Here is a 24,018-nt window from a genome sequence, read left to right as displayed (position 1 = left end):
TCACCATGCGTGACTTCTTGTTTAGTTTGACTTGCTGACATCGTTTCATTTGTTGGAACACCTTGCTACGGTCGTTATGCACGATAGGGTTCCAAGTTCGCAAATGGAGACAAAGCCGAACTTGGAGCTCGACTCCAAAGCTTCACACGAAGCATTTTATGATGACTCCGAAGCATAATTGAAGCTGGTGATCACGTTGCAAGGCAGATTCTATTTGACTAATGGTTGCAAGCAATGATGCAAGTTGGCCAAGAGGTGGCGTTGTACTTCTGCTGCTGGCCAGTCGTTTGACCACGCCGAGACTCAAGCTGCGGGAGGGGCCGCTGGCGAAGCAAGACGCTGCAGTAAGTATCGCATGACAGTTGTTGAACGAGTTGCTGCCTGGTGCTTGACGCATTTGCGTGGTTCAGTGATTGCGCAGCGGTCTTCCCTTTATGCATCCATTTTTGAGTCCCGTAAACACAGCACAGAGCAACCGTGATGTTATTTCAAGGCATCCTGGGCTGTAATGTACAGTAATATCCAGGTTCACCGTCCACTTCTGATGTAGACATAATATCTGATTTGGGTTAGTGCAGGGCCTAGAGACAGTGTGTGAGTCAGCCATGGAAGTACCGGTGTTGTCGATCCCTTAACAGTGGCTGCTTCTGGCTGGCCTCGTCTCCAATGTTGAGCAATAACGAGACGATCGTTGTGTATCCGTAAACGCACGGCCAAAATATCGGTGATTGTCCTACTTAGGATATGCTATCGAAAATCAATCATCGCCATCTCCAAAAGAAGTTCTACCACTTTCTTGTGACCTCCATCTGCAGCTATCCACAGAGAACGCTTGACCCGGATATTCGGCGTGTCCGGGCAAATGCCTTTGCGCAGGTAACTTCTCAATAGCTGCGCATCACCTACTCTGGCGGCATCGTAAATTTCTGCGAGAGAGATCATCTCACCAGAGATAGGATAGTCCAAATTATCTTGCAAAAAGTCAAGCAGGACTCTTAAAGCCCTTACAGCTCCCTCTTCTTGCTGCTCCTTGTTGAAATGTTTCTCCTCGTTTGTTCCTAAACACTAGTCCAACGAGAAGTCCCCTACGCCGCTCAAGAAGTTCATGAATATCGAATATACATGCTGCAGATATTTACATCCACGAGCAGAGCAGCAGGCCTCTAATTCCCATCTTAGGTCGTAGGTTATGTCTCACGGAAGATCGTCGAGGTATGAATTCCACATAGAGATTGCCGATCCGGCGGTCACTTCATGTCGCATAGTTGCGAATGCTCCAAGATGAGAAACGAGACCCAAAAGCAGCAATATGGGGTGGCTCATGATCTGACCTTGGAGAGGGGCTTTGATCTAATGTAGTAGCAGGTAAGCTTTGAACACACACTTTCAAGACACGCAAGGAGTTTGGCGGATAGAGTATTATAAATTAGTCTATAAGGAGGAAGATGGCAGGATGCTCGCCTGCAACTTTAAGCATGATATGTACAGAAAGTCGGCACAAAGGGAAAAGGTCGTGAAACAATTATACAAGAGGGTATCCTAAAACAGCGTGACTGTTGTCACACGGACATTCTACCTCGTCGTAGGTAAAGCTGATTGCTGAACCACGGTTGCCTTCCGTGTATGAGTCCGGTCCCCAATACGGCTCAGCGACTCGATCGTCAAAGTCCCATGAGAAGTAGTTGATGTACGTCGGTGGCAACACCCACATCTCAGTCCAACCGCCTTGGTTGCAGTTCAGGGCTTTCGTTGACGGGTCCTTTGTGCAAGTCATCAATGGAAGATTAGCGCGGTCGATGTACCAGTCCCAGTTCATCGAAACCCAGGCACCGGCAGATGGATAACCTGACAACGCCATAGTATTGGGGGTTGTGAGCGCTTCAAGTGTTCCGTTGCAGCTGAGATACCAGATGTAGCCGCCATAATTTGGTGAAAAGCTTGGGCCGGTGTACATAGAAGCGTATCTGAGAAGCTGGCCGTCGATGTGCTGGGGGCCGTGACCCGTGATCGTGATACAGCTCGACACCTCAGTTTGTAGAGGACAGCTGTAAGTCGTGGATGTCCTGGTTCCAGCCGTTGTTGTCGTAGTAAATCCTTGAAAAGCGTAGGTGGTGAACACCTGAGTGACAGTCGAAAGAGGCCCCTGTGCGTTGGCTGTGACAGTCCGCGTAGCTGTGACAGCTCCAGATGTGGCAGTGGCAGTGACAGTGCTGGTCACTGTCGTTGATCCAGTGGCAATTTGCGAACAGGCATATGAAATCTTGGATGCCGGCCAGTCAGAGACGAGTGCCGGAGTAGCAGCTCGTCTAACGACACCATCATACTTGGCCAGTGTGGGGGCAGTAGCATTGAGACTTCTAACAGGTTCAGCAACGAACATGCCCTGCTCCTCCTGCCATTTGTTCACTTCAGGAGCAGAGGTCTGTGCGGCTATTGCGTTTCGCTTCACCAGATCCGCGCGCAAAGAGGCGCTATTGGTGGCAGAAATCCAGACAGTGCTGGAGGCCGCGGTGGCTGTGTACCAAAATTCAATCGTAGAGGTTGGATAGATTGTGATAATAGGAGTGCTTGTGATTGTGACAGTGTGATCCACAGTTCCGACAGTGGATGGCACCGTCGTGGTGGAAGTCGAGAAATACAAAGCTGTTGATGCTTTGTAGTTGATATACGATGTGCAGAAAGCCTGGCCCACCGAAGAGAGAGAGGCGATGTCAGACGGTGCCGGCTGATTACTTGGAACGTCGTAGCACTTCTCCGAGTTAAATTGTTGGTTAGTGTACAGCGACTTTGAAATCCCCATTCCGTTGGATATGGTGTTCTTCGTGCTAACATATGAGGTGACGGCCAAATTATTTGCCGGACAGCTGCCTTGTGCCTCAAAGGCATACTGGGAATCCATACCAACGATTGTTTGCGATGCGATGTACGGAGATAGCGCAACCTGGCCGTAGATAGAAACCTCTAGATTTACACCCCACCTCATGTATGGTTGCAATTCAATGCTTGAGCCAGTGGTGAACGCGGGGTTGGTAAAGCTGATTGAAGGGTTCCAGTTCGTTTGTTTGGTCACGTCTCCAGTCAGTAGATTCATGGAGGCAACGGCATTGTTGAGCGTGAACTGGGCACCTCCGGAGGTGTCCACTGCGGAGTCAGTCTGGTAATTAATACCAATGCCATACAAAACAGTGGGTCTAATTTTGTCAGCTTGGTAACAAGTGGACTGAAGGTGTTCAGAAACTTACACAATGTTGAAGGCACTATCAATGGAAATTGAGCCCAAGTTGGTTGTTGAGTACGTGTAGCTCCAATTTCCGTTCCAGGCCCCATCGGACTTGAGACCAGCGACCATATTAGCAACACCACTAATACCAGTTGTGATATCTGCTTGCTTGATGATACCGGACGTCATGTTGATGACAATCTCTCCGGAAAATTCCAAATTCGAGATCGAGAAGCCACAATTCACACACGAAACTCGTTTGCCAGCACCACCGTAGACAACATCCTGTTGGATTGGGCCAAACCCAACGTTCCACGAGTAGTCAAAGGTGTAGTCCATTGCAGGAGGTGGAGTGTAGTACGTGATGATCGTAGTCGTTGTGTAGCAACCGCCCTTCAGGATGCATCCCAAAGCCCCCGCGTTTTCAACGGCATTATTGACCGCGCAAGCGTCTCCAAGAGCATCGGTAACAATCCCAACCAAGTCATCAATAGTGTCATCACAGGCATATTCAGTGATATCATCCCATGACAGACGCTTTGAGAGATTCTTGGAGTTCGACCGTCGAGACACCGCGGAAGCGCCCGATGTCTTGGTAGGCGCATAACAGACACCCTTCGCACCATTAGACGCTTGGCTGGCGAGAGACTCAGGAGAGTCCAAGCCCATAGCTTCCAACAAGTCCTCCAGCGCAGCTTGCTCCGTTGTGTTGGTTGGATCGTAAGGGCTAACGTCAACAGTGACGTTCTGCGTGTTTGAAGGGTGCCCAATGATATTCCCGTCGTCGTTGTATTGCACTGCAGCCGCAAGCAGATCGTAAAACTTTTGAGCCCCTGCATCTAAAACAGTGGCCGACCCACTGGAGGATGTGGTAGTTGCTGTGGGTGCCGCCGTGAGTGTTCCCGTCTCAGCGCAGGTGGAAGTGTACTGAGGGTCGTCCACAGCGATATCATCAGCATCATAGGTGATGGTGCCATATTTGATAGTGACGTCAGAAGCCACATCCGTAAAGTTCTTCTGCGCCACACCAAAAACTATGGCGAGTGATCCAGAGGTTGCAATGGCGCTGGTCGTCAGGTAAATTCCGCGGGACTTCTCAGTATTGCACGCTTCTGTGTTAGTAAAGAACACAAGGCCGGATGAGGGCCAGTGGTTCATGATATAGTCTAAAGTCGTCTGGCTGTTGGCGGTGACTGTCAAGCTTGTGTTTGAGCAAGTGGTCCCGAGTAGCGCCGAGTTCTCCAGGCTGACTTGAGGGTACAGCATGTTCAAGTACAGCGAAACTGCATTGGTTCCAGGATACTTCTCTGCGTAATTCAGGGTCGCATTAATGGCCGGATCTAGGATACTGAGAGCGGTGGCGACCACGTCCTCGTTTCGCACTGGGTACAAGTCAATGCCCCCGGCGGCGCAAGCTGTTGGCGCTGGTGATTCAACTGCCATGGCAGCCCACACATTCTGCGCAACTACAGGCGTTGCTGTGGAGCTCTTCAAGTAGCATGAGGGGGCGACATAAGAGACATCAATGCAGCCGAGGGTCTTGTCGCAGCTGTTCAAGCACTCTTCAAAAGTATCTGTTTTGATAGCCGATATGTCGCCTCCTGGGAAGTCCATGTTGCAGAGAATCTCGTAGTAATTGCCGCCTTCCGTTGAAAATACACTGCCATTGGTTTTGGCATGGAAGCATGAGAGTTCAAGAGTAGTGCTGGTTGAGTTCTGCACTCGAGTAGCTGACCAGGCGTTAGGAGATACCACAAGCGTAGAAACGGTTTGCTTCATATAGCAGGTAGTTCCAACGTATGATACGTCGACGCAGTTTGTTGTCGCATCACATTGGCTCATGCAACCCTCAAAACTTGCAGCATATGCGGCATACAGGTCGCCTCCATAATGCTCATAACCGCAGTTAATCTCGTAAATGCTTCCCGTAGACATTGTGAAGTTAGTCCCATCGCTGGCACCCTTGACGCAAGAAGGAGGAGTCTGCGTTGGCGCAGCAGATACCGAAGTTGATATCGTCGAAGTAGCTGTGAATAGGCTGCTTGAAGTCGATCCAGTCACCGTTACAGTTCCGGAGTTCGCAAAAGACGTCACACTACTGACAGAAGAAGTTGATCCTGAAGTAGCAAGGCTTCCGCTGCTGGAAAGGCTGGCCAAAATTGAAATTGAGGAGCCTTGACTCGAAGTTTGAGTAGCGCTGCCTGATAGTATATCCGAACTGGGACTTAAAGAGAAAATCTCTGATCCAGAAAGGCTCGTCAACGACGAAGACTGCTCTGAAGAGGCACTGCTACTCGTAGTCAAAATAATAGAGCTAGCCAAAACACTGGAGGAGCTCGATTGCTCTGACGAGCTGGCCACAAAAGTAGAGCTCGGAAGGTTGGTAGAAGGAGACGACTGTGTAGATGAGCTAACCAAGATCGATGAGCTGGGAAGCTCAGTTGAAGAGCTCAGTATGGTCAACATTGGGATTGATTCAGTTGACAAGATGCTCGTAACAGCAGACGAGGTCGACTCGACAAACGAAGAGCTGAGAAGGCTTGAAGGTACGCTAGGCGTTAAAGTCGAAGAACCCAGTGCAAAAGATGAGGAGCTAGGCTGGATGGGGACAGAGCTCGAGAGCATAGAGGGGGAGATAGTAGTGCTGAAGCTTTTTTGGACCTGGGAAGAAGAGATCGAAGATGAAATGACTTTCTTAACTCTTTTACCAGTCCAGACATTCCCAGCTGCGGACAACTTTGTTAGAGAGCTTTTCAGGTAACAGCTAGGCTGGACGTAAGAGACATCAATGCATCCAGGTGTATTGTCGCAGACTTCGAGACATGCGACGAACGTGTTCTGGTTCGACGCAGCCATATCACCTCCAGCATAGTCGACATTGCACAGAATCTCGTATGAGTTGCCGCTAGTGGTATCATAGAGAGTTCCATTTGAATGGTTGTTGTCGCAGGTCAGGTAAGTATCGGTCTCATAGATACGGTTCCGAGCGGTCCAAATATCGCCATTGGTAGTGAGTGTCCCCAAGTTGCTTTTCATGTAACAAAGAGCGCGGCTGGGGACATAAGAAACGTCGATGCACCGTGCAGTAGAATCGCACAAGTCGATACAGTCTTCGAAGGAAGCTGTTGTTTGGGTTTTGAGGTCGCCACCGGCGTAATCACTACCGCATATGATGTCGTACGAAGCGTCGCTAGTTTCATAGACAATGCCATTGTTTTTGTTATTGGAACAGTCGAGTGCAGCAGCGGCAAAAGACACTAGGATGGCTGCAGTAGCCATTCGGCTGAGGGAAGGCGACATCATGCGCATACAACGACTTTTCAGGGAAAAACAATCAACGAAAGCCGTTAAGTGACAACAGAAGCGCCACGAAATAAGGATGGCTAAAGATAGCTACTTCTGAAGAGCCTCGCAGCCGCCAGATTATTGCAGAACACCCAAACGCTACTTATTGTGATTGTAGCGGCTGCAGCGCCACATGATGACCTTATAGTCTTCTCCTTTGTCCATAGCGACGCATCCTCGCTTAGACATCGCGCCATCCTGAGCTCGGAGCTGCCGCTGGTGCTGAGCTGGTGTGAATCTGGTACTAACCACCCTGACTGTGATATTGACTTTTCAACAGAAAGACGAGGTGCTAGACCCTGAAGAATTGTCAAGACCCCCATACCCACGACTCTTTGGGGCGCAAGCGCCACTTTCATGAGCTATAAAGGACCGTTGGGTGGTGCGGTAGATGTAATTAGGCGTGAGGAAGAGAACCCAGATGGGAATTCTTGTCGCACAAGTGCCATCACAGAAAATCCCCCCCTGCATTAAGAGTGTTCGAAGCCTCGATAGTGTCTCTTCTCTCATCGTCCTACTACTCAAGAACGCCTCAATTAATGGGTCTGTCAGGTCTGGCCAGTGGCTGTCCCTAGTGGACCTAGCTCGACCTACAATCCTACCCCAATCTGGAACTAGTCCCGCCATGCTATTCACACAAGCGCCATGGCGGCGCCTCACCCGAAGCCGAACTATTGGAAGCACTCAGGCCATTCCAGATTGCTGGCTGGCCATAATTTGGCACAGAAGAGGCTTTTTTTGCTTTTCTTTCCACGTGCGATAGCGGTGCTAGACCTTCGGCCACGGGTGTAGAATTAGTTCTACGCCGTAGCTACCGGTGCCGCCTGACGCCGGCTTACACTAGATCAAAATGGCAATTTCCACATGGCAGTGGTCATGACGAGCTGAATAACCAGCCTTGGACTTGTGTGCTTTGGTCCGGCGTCTCCTTTCAGAAAAGTTAGCAAGGACAATGGACAGCGTTCGTGGTATGCATCACCCAGTCTCTTGTTGAATGTCAAGACACGCAGGAAACTGCCTGACACCGCCGCCGAGGCACAAAACGGTGTGAAGCCCGCAAAGCATTAGCTTACGAATAGTTTGGCCTATTAGCATCGCACAAATTTTGCCGGTCTACTGGCGTAGCGAGAGCTCTTGTCAGTCATTTCTCGAGTGTCAAACACTACCTGATTATGGCTTCAGGTCGGTGTTTGCTATGGGTTGGATATCATAAGGCCGAATGGATGCTTTTCCTGAAAAATAAAGCTCGTAAATACTCTACAGTATTTTGCCCTACTCTCACTGACATGCTTGTCTCATTTCGACGCGGAACTGCATGAAACTCGACTTGGCAGTGACACAAGTGTCTGATTCGTCAGGATCACATTACAACATAATTAAACCAACCTGCATCTAGAGATCATACCGAAGAGTCGGAGGCAAAAGCCAAGTAGATCTGAGTTCACTTATCAGAGTAAGCGCCCGTGGCCCAAGACCACTGCTGGCAGGAGAAGAGTCGATAACGTGGGCCAATGCACTACATCATTCGGTCTCCAAAGAGTTAAAGACAAACAACACCCAAATACTGTACAATGATGATTCCATTCTCATGTCGATTCTCCGTGGCGATGGATCTGAACGCCGTGGAGTACGGATCCTTCTCATTGGCTGAATTGCAGTCTCAAAGGCGCTGACAAAGCTCCCCTCGGCTCGGATTTTAGACACTGCAATTGTCCGTCAGGTAACATTCAGGCCATCAATACCCGCTAAGCCAATCACAACACAGCACCCTTCTTAAGTAGAAAGCCCTCCACATCGTCATGTTCCATCTCGTCGGTATCCTCATCGAGCCACACAATCCAGTAGTATCTGAGTAGATATGCAATATCTTATCTAGAGGAGTTGCCGCCGTGGTGTTCCATGGCGATGGATAGATATAAATCCAAACAGTCTTCACAACTGTTGTCAGGTTGGAGAGCCCTGGAAGAAGACGTAAATATCGTCAGATCGATACAAAAGAGAAGTACAGACTCAAAATATGGCCTCTAAGTACGATAAGAACACCACTGGATCACAACTAGTCAACGACCTTCGCACTAGTATTACAGGGAAGGTTGTCCTAGTGACAGGTACATCACCAGGCGGCATCGGCGCCTTCTATTGCACCGCAGTTGCAAATGCCAAGCCTTCTATACTAATCCTCGCCGGCCGAGTCTTGAAGACGATACAAGAGACAGCAGACCAGATCAAGGCAGAGAATCCCAATGTAGCCATCAAGACGCTCGTTATTGACCTCGCTTCGCTAGAGAGCGTCCGCAAAGCAGCTGCAGAGGTCAACGGCTGGGTAGACGTCCCATACATTGACGTACTCGTCAACAATGCCGGCATCATGGCTGTGCCCTACACGAAGACAGTGGATGGTTTTGAGAGACAGTTCGCAACTAATCATTTGGGCCCATTCTTGTTTACCAACCTGATACTGAGCAAGGTGCTTGCATCTGCCCACAAGCGGGTTGTCATGGTCAGCAGCGGTGGACACCGATACAATAGCGTCCGTTTTGGAGATTATGGCTTCGCTGTGAGATCCCCTGTCCTAGTTCATGCTCGATCTACCACTTACCGGGAGGCCTCAGGAGGGCAAGAATTACAATAAGTGGTGGGCATATGGACAAGCAAAGACAGCGGTTTGCCTGACAGCTATCTACCTGGCAAAGAAGCTGGGCGGACGAGGTCTGCAGGTGTACAGTCTACATCCAGGTGTGACATCGACTAACTTAGTCCGCGAATGGAACCCGGAAGAAGACATGCCAGGCATGAGTGAGTCAAATTTTTCGAAGTGAAGTGACACGACACAGCCCTGCTAACGAGTGTTCGCTCTTCTAAAGTTGCTGCCGAGATTCAATGTGGGTCGAGGTTTGTAGAGAAGGAGAAACTGACCTGGTGCACCCCGGAGACAATCATTGCTAATCATATTCTGGCGTCGTTCTCTGATGACTTCAAGGGTAAGAACTTCACAGTACCCATGATGAACGGAAAGCAGCAAACTGACTTGGATCCCTGCAGATCATAATGGCGCGTATCTCTATGAGGGCCATGTGGCGAATCAGTACGAGGACGAAGTCATGCCGTGGGCGACCAACGAGATTGAAGCGGATAAGACCTGGAAGCTGAGCGAGAAGCTCGTGGGTCAGGAGTTTGCGTATTGATCCAGACTGCAGCCAGACTTCCCTATCTGTCATGAGTATTAGAGACATGTAGTCTTTCTACGGAGAAATAAAGACCCGTACGGCATTGTATATATATTTTGCCTTCAAAGTGACTGGATATATTTACTAGCAGTGAATTAGTAGCTCTTAATTCTTTGTGGAGACTATAAAGGACCTGGACTGAGATAGAATGTAACCTGATATACTAGAAATAGTGTTCTGACACTTTCTCGTGTTCCAGCATCTGTATATTGTGCTTCTAGGGAAAGAAAGCTAGTTCTCAAACGCCAAGGTCAACTCTGTATTGCGAATCTTATCGTAGCTTGGCCCTTAACCAGATTCCCATGAAGCGTGCTACTCGTGTAATCCTCCTCCTTGGCTTAACCGTCTTCTGATCACCTCCCCCTTCAAATACCTCAAACTGACCTTCCCGTCTCCGCCATTTTATTGAAACTGCTCCTTTCTCTTTCAATAACTTGATGAGTTCTGCCTTTTGCATCTTTGTTTCGCTAGAGCTGTCCAAATGGGAAAGTTGTTCTATCGTATTAAGAGCCGTGTATCGATGTTTTGTCCAGGACCGTTTCGAAAGTCGAATGCCTCTTTCTATGTAAGCATTAGGATCGGCACCATGCTGGAGGAGAAGCTTCAGCAGTGCCATCCATTTTGTCATGTCGCCCAGCGGCGTATAAAGAGCATTTTGCCAGGGACTAAAGCCGTTAAACTTCTCGTTCGGATCTGCCCCTTTAAGAAGAAGCGCCTCTACAATGGCGGGATTTGTACCCCTAAGCCAAACTGGGTATGCAGGCTCCGGCCTGCATGCATAATCGAGCAACGGTCGTCCTGGCTTTGAAAGAATTTTCGAGTCTCCATTTTTGAGCTTCGATAAAACGTAAAGCTTTAATCCAAACCGGATCGTAAATGCGAGAAAGTTATCATGCCATAGTTCTGGACGATGGTAGTCCTCCTCAATAGTATCGCACCAACTAGAAGGTTGACCTGCCACCATAATGCTCATATGTAAGGGTGGTGATGATTCGAAATGATAAGACATTGCCCTATCCATCTCGTCAAGCACCGTTTCTTGTGTAGATCCAATATCACGTTCAAGTAGCCATGATAGTTCCATAGCCATGCCAACTCGACTCCAGGCATTTCCACTGTGATATACTTTCTTCAACTGCATTACGATCGAGTGGAGCAGAGCACTATGGCAATTAAATTCGGTTCCGGATGTTCCCTCTAAAATCCTGTCCCATACCTCTTTCCGCTCCAGGAACTCGGCGACGGATCTGTGGATGTACCTAACGGCTGGGATGTTGATGCTGTCAATATGGCTTCCCGTCTCGGATTGAGTAGCTTCGCTTATGTTAATGCTGTCATTGGGGCGACGAGTCTCGGATATAGTGGCTTCGCTTGCTCGCAACTCGATTAAACCTGCGCAATGGCTCTTTATACGAGTATCCATAAGTTCTACCAGGTGTGTCACCTTTTCCACGGCGAGGTGTTGAAGATTAGCTTCTAATACCTCTTTCGACTCGAGTAACGCAAAATAGATACTTAAAGCTGTTAGAGGGGCCGATGCCCCCAATAACATTGTATTAGAATTGCGAGAGTCGAGCGCGCTGCTAGCTCGAACGACCTGAAATATCTTGGAGGAAGAAGCCCGGTACCTCTGAGGTATCTTTCTGAGCATATGCTCGAAAAGAGCCTCAAGATCCGTTGGTAATTCGCGGAGTCTGTGCTCGAGGATTGGGATAGTATCAAAGTTCTGCAAGCCTTGGAGGAGCGACTCAACTACGAGTTTGACCCAAAGGAAAACGCCATCTGCTGCGGTGACAATCTCAGAGACTAGGGCCGTAGCTTCTTGTGGGCTTTCTATTATCAAAGCCTTCATCTGAGGATTCCCGTGGACTCTGTCGTTGACATAATCTGTAATGTCTCTTCTGGTGAGGTCATGCAAACGTAGCTTTAGGCAGCTTGTGAAAGCATTCTCAAACTCGATCAAAGGTCGACTTGATACTATGGCTTTGACCGTTCCAGTCTGAGTTGCGGAAATGAATAGTTCCGCAAGGTCCCCCATAGTCGTTTTACCGGCTTCAAACTCGTCAAGTCCGTCGATAATCAGTGCAACCTTGAGAGGAACACTCGACTGGGTGGTCAGGGTATGAAAAGCGCGCTTGAGTTGATGGAAAGTTGGGAACTCGCTCCATTTTGCGAATGGCTCGAAGCGATCCGGAAATAAACTTTTGGCGAGGCTATGTTCCGCTGTGATTGCTTGCAGAAGAATAGAACGGAAGAGCCCTTCCAAAGACTTTTGCAAAAGTGTCCCAGCATTCCAGAAATAGAAGGAAATGACTATCAACCGGGAGCTTCCGGCCCATTGTGTAAGAGCCCTTGATGTCCGGGTATCCCCGCTTAAGAACTTCATAAGGGTTGACTTTCCGGAGCCGGCTTTGCCACTGATCCAGTACATTCCGTCACTCTTCTCTAGCCAGTCAGCGAAATCATCCCGGGCAACAGCTCCGGTTGGTGGTGCTTCATATATCCAGTTGAAGGTGGCCTTGTGGGCGGCTTCAATATCTTCGTAACGGTCGTCCTGTCTATCGAAGCTTAAACTCGCTTTGACTAGGTTAAGAGCCTCTTCCTCGGTGTGAATGCCACCAAATTTCTCGGGTTCTGGAGTGAATTGATCCAATCTCGACGACACAACTTGTAGCGCGGATAAGGTCTCTGCGTGTCTCCTCTCAGACGAAGCTTGGCCTAATGCATTCTGTTGATAGATCCTGCTGGTTTGATCCTCGACTATTGCCTGAATGTTCTTTGTGCCGCCCAATATGGCACTCACTAGAGTTTGAGTCTGGGCATCAAGGGCTGTAAATTCCGAGCTTGTCGTGATCGCCATCTGATCGACCTTCGATGCAATAGCGACGATGATGCTGAATTGCAGCTGGTCCCGCATCGACTTCAACTGTGAGATTGTCTTGGTGATTTCATCTTTTTTCCAGGCCGTCTTCAGGGCCAACTTGAACCTATTGATGAATTTATTGCGTCCTTTCAATGATACGCTGTCAAGATCTACAAGTAGCTTATCTGCGATTCGTTCGCACTCGTTCACGGTATTCTCCAAAGCCTGTCTCAGACAATCAGTCACAAAGAACTATTTCCATTATGCCCCGCCAGTTATCAAACCAGCTGTTAACACATTTTTTCTTACGCTGTAGTCTATTGATGCCGCGCTCGCCCGTGGCCATTGCTTCACAACGTCGTTGGAGACTTTTAGACTCTTCACAATTGTCTCGAGCTGGGAATTCTCCGCAGTCGATCCAGCTTCCGCAATCTGGTCTAGAAACGAGAGACATGTCACAGAGAAATCAATGACGGCGAATATATTCACCGCCAACCCTAGCGCTGATAATGGGTCCATACTGTATCTGAGGTGTCTTAGAATCGACCATGTTTGTTGACCTGATGGGCAAGTATGCGTGAAGGAAATTGCGGCTGAATGGAAAGGCGATACTAAACTCACGTGCTAGAATCAGGGGCTGAATTTTAGCTAATCAACATCAAAATTGAAACCTTCTCACGTGTCACTCCTATGATACTTCCATTTACATCCTTAGCATACAAGCCCAATTCTTCATCCGCCAACAGGTATGCTGGATAGGTAGCGGCGTACTCAGGTATTAAACGTTATGAGTAATAAATGTTAAATTCTTTCATAGTAAAGATACTCGATACTAAGAGTCGTAAAACTCATCAAACCTCTCGAATATTCTATTTGTTACCATGGATCTATCAACTTCTATGAAGGTATCTACAATGAGTAATCGCTTTTGAAGGAGGTAATGATACCCTTGCCGAACTAACAATTATTACCCTGACGGAGGAGTCGGTGCATCGAAAAAAAGGGACCTTAGCACGGTTTGGCTTATCTTACTGCGAGTCAGTGCAGTTTTCTCAAGTCTACAGCACACTCACCGCCTTACATTCTGCCAGCAAACCCCGCCAAAATTTTGGTGCCCGAAATGCAGCACCAAACGTAGTGCCTCAATCAAATCATGCAAACCCCGCAGAGTAGGAGATATTGTCTGTGATCAAACTGATTCAGAAAGTACTCCTCCACAAATCGAGCCATCAACATGGCGACCTCCCAGCCAGAGATGCCCTCAACTGAGATGCCGGCGGCGCCATCGCAAACCGAGTCGAATCCCTCCCCCGCGCCAGCCGAGCAGTCACCACCCGCGCCACAGTCCCAAGAAGCGACCAAGTCGAAATCCATCCACAGTCTAGTGATCGATACCGGCGCCCTCATCAAGAACGAGCCGTCTGTCTCGACGCTTCTCGCGCAGGCTGAAGAGCTGTACACCACACCTGAAGTCCTCGCCGAGGTCCGCGACGAGGCGACCAGGATACGGGTCCAGACGACCCTCGTGCCATTTCTGAAGCTACGCAGTCCGCGCCCGGAGAGCATCAAGTTCATCAGTGGTTTTGCGCGGCGGACGGGCGACCTAGAGGTACTAAGTAGACAGGATATACATCTCTTGGCGCTGACATACGAACTGGAGCTGGAGAGAAATCATGGCGATTGGCGGTTAAGGAAAGAGCCTGGTCAGCGAGGACTGAATGGAAAACCACCAGCCAAGGAGGAAGTGCAGCCTACCGAAGAAAGTGAGCCTCAAAATACCGTTGAGAAAGACGAGGTAGACCAGCCTCAACCGAATGTTATGGAGGAAGGAACGGACGTCGAGGCGGAGACCAAAGAGGAAGCGGTTGAGACTCAATTGGAGAATCTAAGTCTTGACATGACTGCGAATGAAGGAACAGGGGAGCAGCAAGCTCAAGAGGAAGAGACGAATGCCTCTGAAGACGACGATGAGGATGGCTGGATCACGCCATCTAACCTGAAGAAACACCAAGCCAAGGACAAAGAAACGGCTGGCCACAACCAGCCCATACAGAGAGTTCTCCAGGTCGCCATAATAACCTCGGATTATGCCATGCAAAACGTTGCCCTAAGGTGAGGATTAACCGACATTCTACTTTGCGAGGATTGCGAGCTAATAAGACTGTACAGGATTAACCTCAACCTGCTCGCTCCATCCAACATGTCTCGCATCACAATGCTCAAATCATGGGTTATGAGATGCCACGGATGCTTCACAGTCACAAAGCAGATGAACAAACAATTCTGCCCGTCATGTGGTCAGCCCACCTTGACAAGGACGAGCTGCTCCACGGACGCTGCCGGAAACTTTAAGCTTCACCTCAAGAAGAACTTCCAATGGAACAAGCGAGGCAACGTCTACAGCATACCGAAGCCCACACATGGCACAGCAAACGGCAGGCTAGCAGCAGGCCAAGGAGGTGGCAAGAATGGCTGGGGCCGGGATCTGATTCTGGCCGAGGACCAGAAGGAATACGTGAAGAAGGTTGACCAAGACCGCAGGACGAGGTACCGCGACCTGATGGACGAGGATTACTTACCCAATCTGCTCAGCGGTGAGAGAAGTGGTGGAAATAACAGAATCAAGGTTGGTGCCGGGAGAACTGTCAACTCGAAGAAGAGAAGGTAGAACCACCCAGCACGCTGACAACACATATCATGACGGGGGTTTTGGGGAATTTTTGGTGCATTCAAAAGTTTATAGACGCGATACCAATGCAAATGGCAGAGGCGCACGTATGCCCTCTATATGAATCTCGAACCAGTATTTTCCATGCAAAACGCCTTATGAAAGTCCGTAGCCACCAACTCCCTGAACAAACAATTCCTTGACATGGTCAATTCTTAAAAAGCCCATCATATCCCACACCACCTGAGCAAGATTACCACCACAAATGGTTGACTTCCTTTCCGGGCCATTCGACGCAGATACTGATCGTGATTGGAGACTAGCAACAGTTTGGGAGGTCTGTTGCTTGGCCGTGAGATTGTAATCCGAGATTTGTTTTCCTATCGCTTATTGTCCCTTGAACTCGGCGTCGCCTACACAAGTATCCATTAGCCAATGCTTTCATAGCGACGCGAGATTTTGAGTCACTCACCCTGACCAGGAAGCAGGCGGTTGAAGCGCTTCCTCAGTAGCACACGGTGCTTGGACCACTTGTCGTCGGGGGAGAAGCGAGCCGGGTGGGCAGACTTGGTGACCTTGCCCTCGAGGATCTTCTTGAGGGTGTAGGCACGCTTGCCCGAGGCGTCGACGTTGCACATCAGATGCATGATGACCGCGATGAAAGTCTCTCAATCTCGGAGTAGTTGTAAGGTGAGTGCGACAAGCTGCACTGAGGCCGTATAGTCGAAGGTGGTTATATGTGATGCGTTGGGCTTTTGGGAGCTTGAAGCTTTTCACGATGCCAAAAATTTTGGTAAAACAGAGCCTGGAGAAGTGGGGTCGTGCAGGGGTCAATTGAGCCAATCAGACTCGACCCACCTTTCCAGTACCATGGAGAGTAAGGAGGCTTTAAGAGTTAAAATTCTGCTTTGTTGAATTGATTGTAGAATTAATTCTAATGAAAAAAAACATCACTCAATTCATAAATGGGACTATGAAAAGATGGGCAGCGTATTTCCGGCTGTGGTCGATGCTTTTCGCATTGTCCCAGCCAGCTATTCAGGTAGGCGACCATCGCCGCAATAGGTGGCCTGGAGCACTTGGAGGCCTGTTCTTACCGCGCGGAGGTTTTTAGACAGTTACTGGTTACTACCTATCAGCCATAAACATAAACACACTTACTCAACGGTCGAGGTAAAATAACTGGCAGTGACTGGCAGTAAACGTTGACGGGGACGATTATTAACTGCTGCATTTATCAAGTCTCCTGAGTTTTCCTGAGGCCATCTCGGTCTAAGTCGCATGTGACGCAATCTCGTAGGGCCTTGTGTCAACTTCGGAATGCCAATGCCATGATGCGCAAACAATGATAGGCCGGTGGTCAGGCAGGAAGCTCAAAATGAGGCAGCTCATTCTTGTCTCTGCCCATTCTCTGCTCCGCCACATTTGGCCTCAAAAGACGGAGCCCATAATCCATGATTTGATTTGCTGCGCGCCTCGCTTCCCTCTCGTTTTGCAGCGATCTGGGCGGATGCTAGCGAGCCTCCAACTAACTATAAAGAGCTCGCCGAGTGACTCCATAAGCCTCACGGCTCTACCCCTGCCAGAGCAACTCACCTTCCAATTCACCTTCATCCAACACAACTTTCTCTTGACATCGCCAACAACTGAATTGCTCTTGGATATTCTCATTATTGCATTACCGTCTAGACAGCTCTTTTCTTCAAGTGACTGATCCCCTTTCTGATATCGAGAGCCTCATTGCTCAGCAGGCATCTCCGCTGTTCATCATTCTAAAATGGATTGGACGACAAGCCCATGTCCAGTGTGTCCTCCAAAGCGGAAGAAACCCCCCGATCGTGATGGGACTTTCTGCAACTTTGAAGATACCGCCCACCGCAAACCTCAATACAACGATGCCAACGTGTCCTCCGACTGGACGTGCACTGAAGGGCATCAATCGCTATCTCAAGCTTCCCTGCGCTCAGGTGCATGTCTTCCACACCCGCACACCTTCCCGCCAAGTCCCAACCACAAAATCCTCGTGACAATCGGAACGGGATATGGCCGCAAGAGCTTCTTCGTGAGGACAATGCTATCTGAAGAACCTACATCTCTCCTCGGACATGGCCAGGAGAGTCGGCCCAGGGAATACTCTACTCAATCCAATGGATGCGATTTCAGCAACTATGGATATGAAGGCTCGTCTCCGTCGGTCATGAAGACCTACGAGACGCCGCACTCTTCTTTTCGTGACGAAGTCAAAGCCTTTGACGGGCTGCCAAGCAACGATGCTTGTTACCGAGATCAACTTTCTGACTACCTCGTTCATCGATTCGAAAAGGTCATCCGAGGAGACTATGGACAAGCCCCATATCCCACTGGAATTCCCACTGGAATGAAACCATCGTGGGATAAGCTTTCGAGGCTATACATCGCAAGCCATTTCAAGGAAGCCAGAGAGCAAAAGGCTCAGGATCTGGACGGGGACCTCAACACTACGACCGACAAGAAGACGATGCTTCAAGAGAAACTTGCAATGATCTCACTGTTCCTGCAAAGGATGGCCACATCCACCGGCACGGGACTCGTTGCGAGTACCATGTCGAGTATCGCAGCTATACAGCCGACCCTTGCCCTTGTCTGGCACACATTGATATCGCCAGCGCTCACCAGATCAGCAAGCTCAGCACTACCACCCAGAATTCTCCGAAGATTTCTGGACTGCGGCATCGCAGGCTCAAAGTGCATGAACAGTCTCCTCGAAGATCCAGGTTAAATTTGACTCTCTTCGAGGCTTGACGCGCCCCCCATCTCCGCCATCGCATGCGGTGGCAACTGTATACAACTGCAGCAACCGAACACAATCACACTCACCAGCTTTCCGCCGGCCTTGCTCGGCCCCCAAAACTCTCAACACACCAGCGATTTCAGGTCGTTCACGACCTAACCAACAAAATGACACCACACTATGGAGGTCCATGTGGCCATTGTGGAGGAACGGGGCTCGACGCTGCTCCTGATCCGTTTACTTCCACCCCTGAGAGAGATACGTATCTGCTCGACGAAGGGGTGTTATCATTCCCCCCGACCCAATCACCACTTACCCTAGATCTAGGTCTCCTAGAGGTCTACAATGCTCCGTTAATACCGAATCTCGGCTACGACCTATCCCTCCAAGACCTCTCACCAGGCTTCTACGGAGACGTGGCGTCAATGGCCGCGCCTTCCGAGTCGGACGTCTCGTTTACGGCTCACTTCCACGATATGCAGGCTCCCTTAAACCCTCGGGGGCAATTTTTCACATCTTCTGACTTCGTCCTACCGGATGACTTCTCAGCTCAATACCTCGCCGTGCCTGAGCTCGACCTGCCCTCCGATCTCGACACAGCCTGGGGCTCATCCCCTGAGGAGTTCCTGAGCCCCCACGAACCAACAGCTAGCTCGCCCAGCGCAGGCCCTTCAGACCAGACATGCCGCTTCAAGTGCGCCTTTTGCTCGGCTAGCTTCCAGACCAAGCCGAAGCTCAAGTAAGTCGAGATTCTAAGCCTTCTGAGACCTGATTAATGGCCTTGCTAACATGTGTTCTTCCCACCACAGCGTCCACGTCAAGAAACACACCAAGCCGCACAAGTGCCCCGTCGCAGGGTGCGGCTACGAGGCGGCCGAGAAGAAGAGCCTAGAGCGGCACATCATCAGCCGCGCCAAGTGGGACGCCGACCACGCGGGCGTCGGGCTCCAGGGGCTCCAGTACAGCTGCCGGGTCGACGCCGCGTGCACCTACTCCAGCAGCCGGGAGGACAACCGCAACCGGCACGAGAAACGATGTCCGCGACGGGCGGTGGGGCGGTAGTAGAAAGGTAGGGTACGGGGTCTTTCTCCTTGTCTTCATTTACCATCTGGAACCAGCGTTTTATTCATTACTACGAGGTGCGTGTGAAAAGGCTACTGTTTGCGATGATTTCGTTGCTTGAGCGTAAGGATAGAGTTGTTGCTCGTGACTTTTGTTTAAGAAATAAATCACTCAATTAAAATACTACTACTCACCGATGCTTATGTGCAAAAACTGTTGCTGTAGAGCTTACAAACGAGGTACTCCTTCTTGAACGCACGCTGAATAATTGGAATGAGCACGGTCTACGGTCCATGGTAGAAATGGATTGAGCTATCAAAGCTGCCTTAGTAACGAAATACAAGCCAGAATCGAGAATGATAGTGGTCAAAGAAAGGAATGAGAAGCAATGACCCTGACAATATTGGAGAAGATAATCAGAGACCACCAGATCGGATTCATCTGTCAATCTGACCCTCCTCGCCCCCTCGTGGTAACCATGCAATTAACACTCTGACCGAAAGGATTTCATTCAACGTATCGTGTGTGCTCCCCCTCTACGTGAGGAGTCTTCGGAGTTTGCCTATTCATCGTAACATGTTTGTTCCCACCTCAATGTCCCAGAAAACAGCCATGAAACTACAACACATGAATTCGAAGCCAAGAAAACAGTATAGCCCAAGTCAAAACGGAGATGAAAGATTGGCTAGGACAGAAGCCCAAATTCTACAACAAGAGCTCACTTCGCCTTCTCTGTCTCATATGTGTGGCAATCAATCATACAGTGACTGGGCATCATCGTCGAAGTCGTCTCCAAGTCCCGAGTCAGTCGCCTTGTCCTGTTTCTTGTTCTCGGCCGATTTTCCCTCTTCGACAGCAAGTTCCGAGACATCTGCGTCGCTTCTTGCGACATTGCGGCTTGCTTTGCACGCTGCACAAGGTATTGACGGGATGGGGCCAGTCCAGCTTGGAGGTGGTGGTCGGTTGCAGGTGCAATTAGGGGGAATACTGCGCTCTGAAGCTGTGGCGGTGAACGTGGGTGTGGTTAGGTTGCTCGGCATTGGCGGCGGTGGAGGTGCAGGGAAATACTGCGGAGACAAGGGCATCGGCAGGGGGGGAGAAGGCGGAAAATCCGGCCTCATACCTGCCATGGGAGGAGGAGGATGCATAACGATCGGACCGTAAGTCGGATAAGCTGGACGAGATGAGATCGGGACGAAGGGAACAGGTGCAGGGGGTGCAGGGGAGTTCCAAGTAGCGACCGGTGGATAAGTCAGGTTCTGCGAATACGGGTATGGACGAGGAGGAATGCCTGCCTGAGGAGGCATGGCCACCGGTGGGGGAGGAGGAGGTTGTGCTGGTCCGCAAGAAGTGGTGAAGTAAGGCCCAAGGCTAGGGCCGAACGGCACGGCAGGATGAGGGGGGTATGACGGATAGCGAGGCAACGGGGGAGCCGGCGGCGGAATGTACGGGCGTGGAGCACGGGCATAGGGCATCACACCGGGCGGCGGAGGCGGAGGCGGAGGCGGAGTGATGCTTCTAGCTCGAGCACGGCGATATAGCGGAGGTGGAGATGCCCTGCGGCGCGATCTTGTGCGGCGCCGGCCGCCCAGCTTGTCGAACTCAAAGTTCTTTGCGTCCCTAGCGCGTTCTCTGGCTCGTTGCTCTTGCCTGTCGACTCTATTCCATGGATTGCCGAATCTTGTGTGGGTGAAGTGGCCCTTGTCGTTCTTCGGGAAGATGGTCTCTTCGCCGCGGATGACAATTAGGAACTCGGTGGGCTGTTTCTTGTCCTTGTTCTTCCAGAACCGCAGCTTGTGCCTCTTGAGCTCCTCGGGATCGGCGGCATTGAAACGATAATGGAGTTGCTCGCGCATCATGACGACACTCCATCCACGAGCATGATAGCGATTGCTAGTGTTACCTCTGCGGTCGACCAGGAGACTGTTGATCTCGCTCTGAACTTCTTTGGGAAGCTTCCGCAGACGATCGTCCAAGTCCTGCTCATAGGATTTGGCTCGTCCGCGGATGAGACGAGAGGGCAACGATCGCTTGTTTGCGGTCTGGTAGCGATCAAGGGCGGAGAGATGCCAGCCGCTGAGCTCGGATTGAGGACGTGCAACAGGACGCGTATTAATATGGCCATACAACTGGTCGTAGTGCTGGAAGACATTGACACCACAGATCTTGGTCCCAGTGACGACCTCCTTGTTGTCAGGCGAGCAGTACACAATCCATGCCTCGTAGACAGGCTGGTTCACACCCTGTTCCTTGGGCACACGACTGCGAGAAGTAAGCATTTGGAAATTCAAACTGGAAACATTGTACAAACTATGACGGCAGCGTGCGGTCGAAAATGATCGAATCATACGAAGACACGGACGAGGTATCAGAGAGGCTGTGGGTGTCCTCATCGTCGCCGGACAAGGTCCAGTCATCAGAATACTCCGTCTGATAATCGAAACTGGCTAAAGTTTCCTGATCATCAGGTACGCGGCGGGCCTCACGCGAGACCTTTATATCGTCGTAGACCATGGTGGGCAACAGGAAGTCACACAATCAAGTAAGTGCCAATCGATAGAATCACAGATTGCAGCGAGGAACGGGGGAGACGCCGGCAGGAGACGAGCACAGATGAGACCGACGAGCGATCCTAGAAAAGAGAGAAAGAAAAGACGCGGGGAAGCTGGGGGCGAAAGAAACAGCGCGTTTCTTAAGTATTATTGTGAATGGACGGTTGGATGGTATGGGACGAAACAAAGCCTCACTTGCATTAGAATAATAAGGCTCAGTGGTATAGGTCGACCAAGCTGCCTGGACTGCACAGTACCTCAATCAACTTAGTCGATAAGCAGCCTGCGATGTTCCTCCGGCAGAGCTGTTCTTCTTCTTCTTCCTCTTCCATCGAGCTACCAGGACCCTCCCTCCCAGAACTGCATTAGTTCTCGTACCTACTGCAGCCCCAGACTCTTTCTTGTTACTTCGTAGACTGCCTTATTGCTTAGGGGCCGGCATCTCATCGGGAGCTGGCCAACGAGATTCAAGGATTGGGCAGCCTTGTGGCACGCGCACCCGTCATTGAATAGGTGGAGTCTCTGCTTGTGCTTGCTCGTCGTGTCGGTCGGGAGAGGGACGGGGCTTTGCTGCCTGGAAACTGAGACGAGACGTACGTGCGAGGGCGGCACATCGCACTGCTTCGCTTCGCTCCACCGCCCGTCAGCCAGCCCAGCCCAGCCCAGCCCGTCAGCACCATTCTGCTAGCATCGTTGCTAGACTACCACTAGCAGCCCACCGGATCAGAGATCAGAAGAAAGCCAAAGTCACGCCAGGAGCCGGGCTTGCTGGTTCCCCTGTTGCAAGTCTGCTGCTCAGAATGGCGAACACTTGCAGGAGGACTGCAGGGCGCTAGAGCAGCCATCGAATCCTCTCATTGGGGGTGCTGCCTGCAGCTGCCGAGACACAGCATGCTCAACGAGTAAGAGAGAGCGGATCTGAGGCGGTGCGCGTCGGTGCGGCCCAGGCGCAGCAAGTCGCAGTGTCGAGTGTGTGTATGGTTGTGTGCATGGTGAATGAATGAATGGGTGAGGGAGATCTCCTGCCAGGAGAGAGGCTAAAGTGCCCCAACCAGACTGGCTGACTGAGGCGGAGTGTGAAGCTGCTGGTTGGCTGTGACGGCTGCCTACGCTGCTGAGGTAATGAAACCAAGATGGGAAGGGACGGCCCTGCAAGTGTACTAGCAGTAGTGCTTTCCTGCCCTGTGGCCCCACGCTAGACGCTAAACTGCCGTAAATTCCAAGCTGCTTTCTTAGCGCATAGAATTCCAACAAGATGAAGGGAAAGAGCGGTCCTGTTGGAAGGGCGGAGGACGCCAATTCCGAGTGAGGCTCAACTCGCAGTCCTCGAACCCAATTCCCTCACCCTTGAATCGCCTCCTGATTTCAGTACTTCATTATTTGATTGGCAGTCCAGCTATTGACGAGTCAATAATCTTAGGTCCCTCTCTCCGGAGCCGGGCAAAATGACACGCTCTATTAGGGGTCTAGATATCATGATTTGCAACGATGCCAGCGCATCTCCGCGATAGACCGAGAGAGCCTCATGCCACTTCCGCCAATGGCCCAATGGCCTCATGAGCCAGACTGCAGTAATTCTTTACGAACTGCAGACTGTAACCGTCACATGAGTTGCTCGGTACATCGTGTTGACGCGGCTGAAAGGCTCCATGCTGTCAATATGTCGGTGGTAGGGCTAGAAAAAGGCGAACATACGATATGTAGCAATGAGATTTTCAAGCTACTTCGCATTATGCACTCTTATAGGCTTAGCAAGATGGCAAGATAGATTATAGGTCATTGTCCTCCGTCATGGTAATAAATGTTGATTACTTAATAGGAAAGGTCTTGAAAGGTGAAAGTCATGATGCTTGTGTGAGCCTCAGTACTGTTTACATCTTAGCCCCACCAATTTCCATCATGGTGGGAATGTGGAAGTATTGAACTCTTTACCGAACTGCCACTCTTGAATCATGGCAGAGGAGAGGAGTAGACCATGCTCTAAAACCTGGAAAGATTCTTACGTTGTGGAGTCCATCGTCTCTTCAAACAATCCCAACTTACAAAGCCCTGCTTCATCTACATTCAAACCTCAACATGCATGATCCGGAAACACGGCGCTGGAACAAGACCGACGCTCGTCTGTATACCTTGCCGGGCCCAAGAAGGCCTTGATAAGCCCGGACAAACCTCCACGGCACACCGAATGCCAAGCTTTTTCTGCCACGATCTGACGTTGGACCCTCTGGCTCCCCTGATAACAACTATTTTTGATGATGACGCCGTCATCGCGGAGCTCCATTCGCCGTCTCGTATATTGTTCGTCTAGATG

At 50.4% G+C, this 24,018-nt stretch overlaps 6 protein-coding genes across 6 annotated transcripts; 3 read left to right on the top strand and 3 right to left on the bottom strand.

Moving 5' to 3' along the window:
* Positions 1-3,238: 3,238 nt before the first annotated feature.
* Positions 3,239-4,834, bottom strand: UCRPA7_3508 (putative isoamyl alcohol protein; the record flags this gene model as incomplete). The annotated part of the gene is made up of 1 exon (XM_007916140.1): positions 3,239-4,834. The coding sequence occupies one exon, from the start codon at positions 4,832-4,834 to the stop codon at positions 3,239-3,241; it is 1,596 nt and encodes a 531-aa protein (XP_007914331.1).
* Positions 4,835-8,582: 3,748 nt separating this feature from the next.
* On the top strand, positions 8,583-9,750 carry UCRPA7_3507 (putative retinol dehydrogenase 13 protein; the record flags this gene model as incomplete). Its single annotated transcript, XM_007916069.1, has 3 exons — positions 8,583-9,122; positions 9,178-9,274; positions 9,608-9,750. 3 exons carry the CDS (start codon positions 8,583-8,585, stop codon positions 9,748-9,750), a joined length of 780 nt encoding a protein of 259 aa, XP_007914260.1.
* Positions 9,751-13,889: 4,139 nt separating this feature from the next.
* UCRPA7_3506 (putative 20s-pre-rrna d-site endonuclease nob1 protein) lies at positions 13,890-15,323 on the top strand (the record flags this gene model as incomplete). The annotated part of the gene is made up of 2 exons (XM_007916092.1): positions 13,890-14,767; positions 14,825-15,323. 2 exons carry the CDS (start codon positions 13,890-13,892, stop codon positions 15,321-15,323), a joined length of 1,377 nt encoding a protein of 458 aa, XP_007914283.1.
* A 387-nt stretch (positions 15,324-15,710) lies between these two features.
* Positions 15,711-15,970, bottom strand: UCRPA7_3505 (putative h aca ribonucleoprotein complex subunit 3 protein; the record flags this gene model as incomplete). The annotated part of the gene is made up of 2 exons (XM_007916150.1): positions 15,711-15,736; positions 15,796-15,970. The coding sequence occupies 2 exons, from the start codon at positions 15,968-15,970 to the stop codon at positions 15,711-15,713; spliced, it is 201 nt and encodes a 66-aa protein (XP_007914341.1).
* A 2,548-nt stretch (positions 15,971-18,518) lies between these two features.
* On the top strand, positions 18,519-19,155 carry UCRPA7_3504 (putative zinc finger protein nv- protein; the record flags this gene model as incomplete). Its single annotated transcript, XM_007916070.1, has 2 exons — positions 18,519-18,832; positions 18,903-19,155. The coding sequence occupies 2 exons, from the start codon at positions 18,519-18,521 to the stop codon at positions 19,153-19,155; spliced, it is 567 nt and encodes a 188-aa protein (XP_007914261.1).
* Positions 19,156-19,907: 752 nt separating this feature from the next.
* Positions 19,908-21,669, bottom strand: UCRPA7_3503 (hypothetical protein; the record flags this gene model as incomplete). The annotated part of the gene is made up of 3 exons (XM_007916091.1): positions 19,908-20,065; positions 20,687-21,417; positions 21,467-21,669. 3 exons carry the CDS (start codon positions 21,667-21,669, stop codon positions 19,908-19,910), a joined length of 1,092 nt encoding a protein of 363 aa, XP_007914282.1.
* Positions 21,670-24,018: the final 2,349 nt, after the last annotated feature.

Source organism: Phaeoacremonium minimum (assembly GCF_000392275.1).
Source record: "Phaeoacremonium minimum UCRPA7 unplaced genomic scaffold PA7_03_scaffold_288, whole genome shotgun sequence".
NCBI lineage: Eukaryota > Fungi > Ascomycota > Sordariomycetes > Togniniales > Togniniaceae > Phaeoacremonium > Phaeoacremonium minimum.
This window is presented reverse-complemented; position numbering and strand designations above follow the sequence as displayed.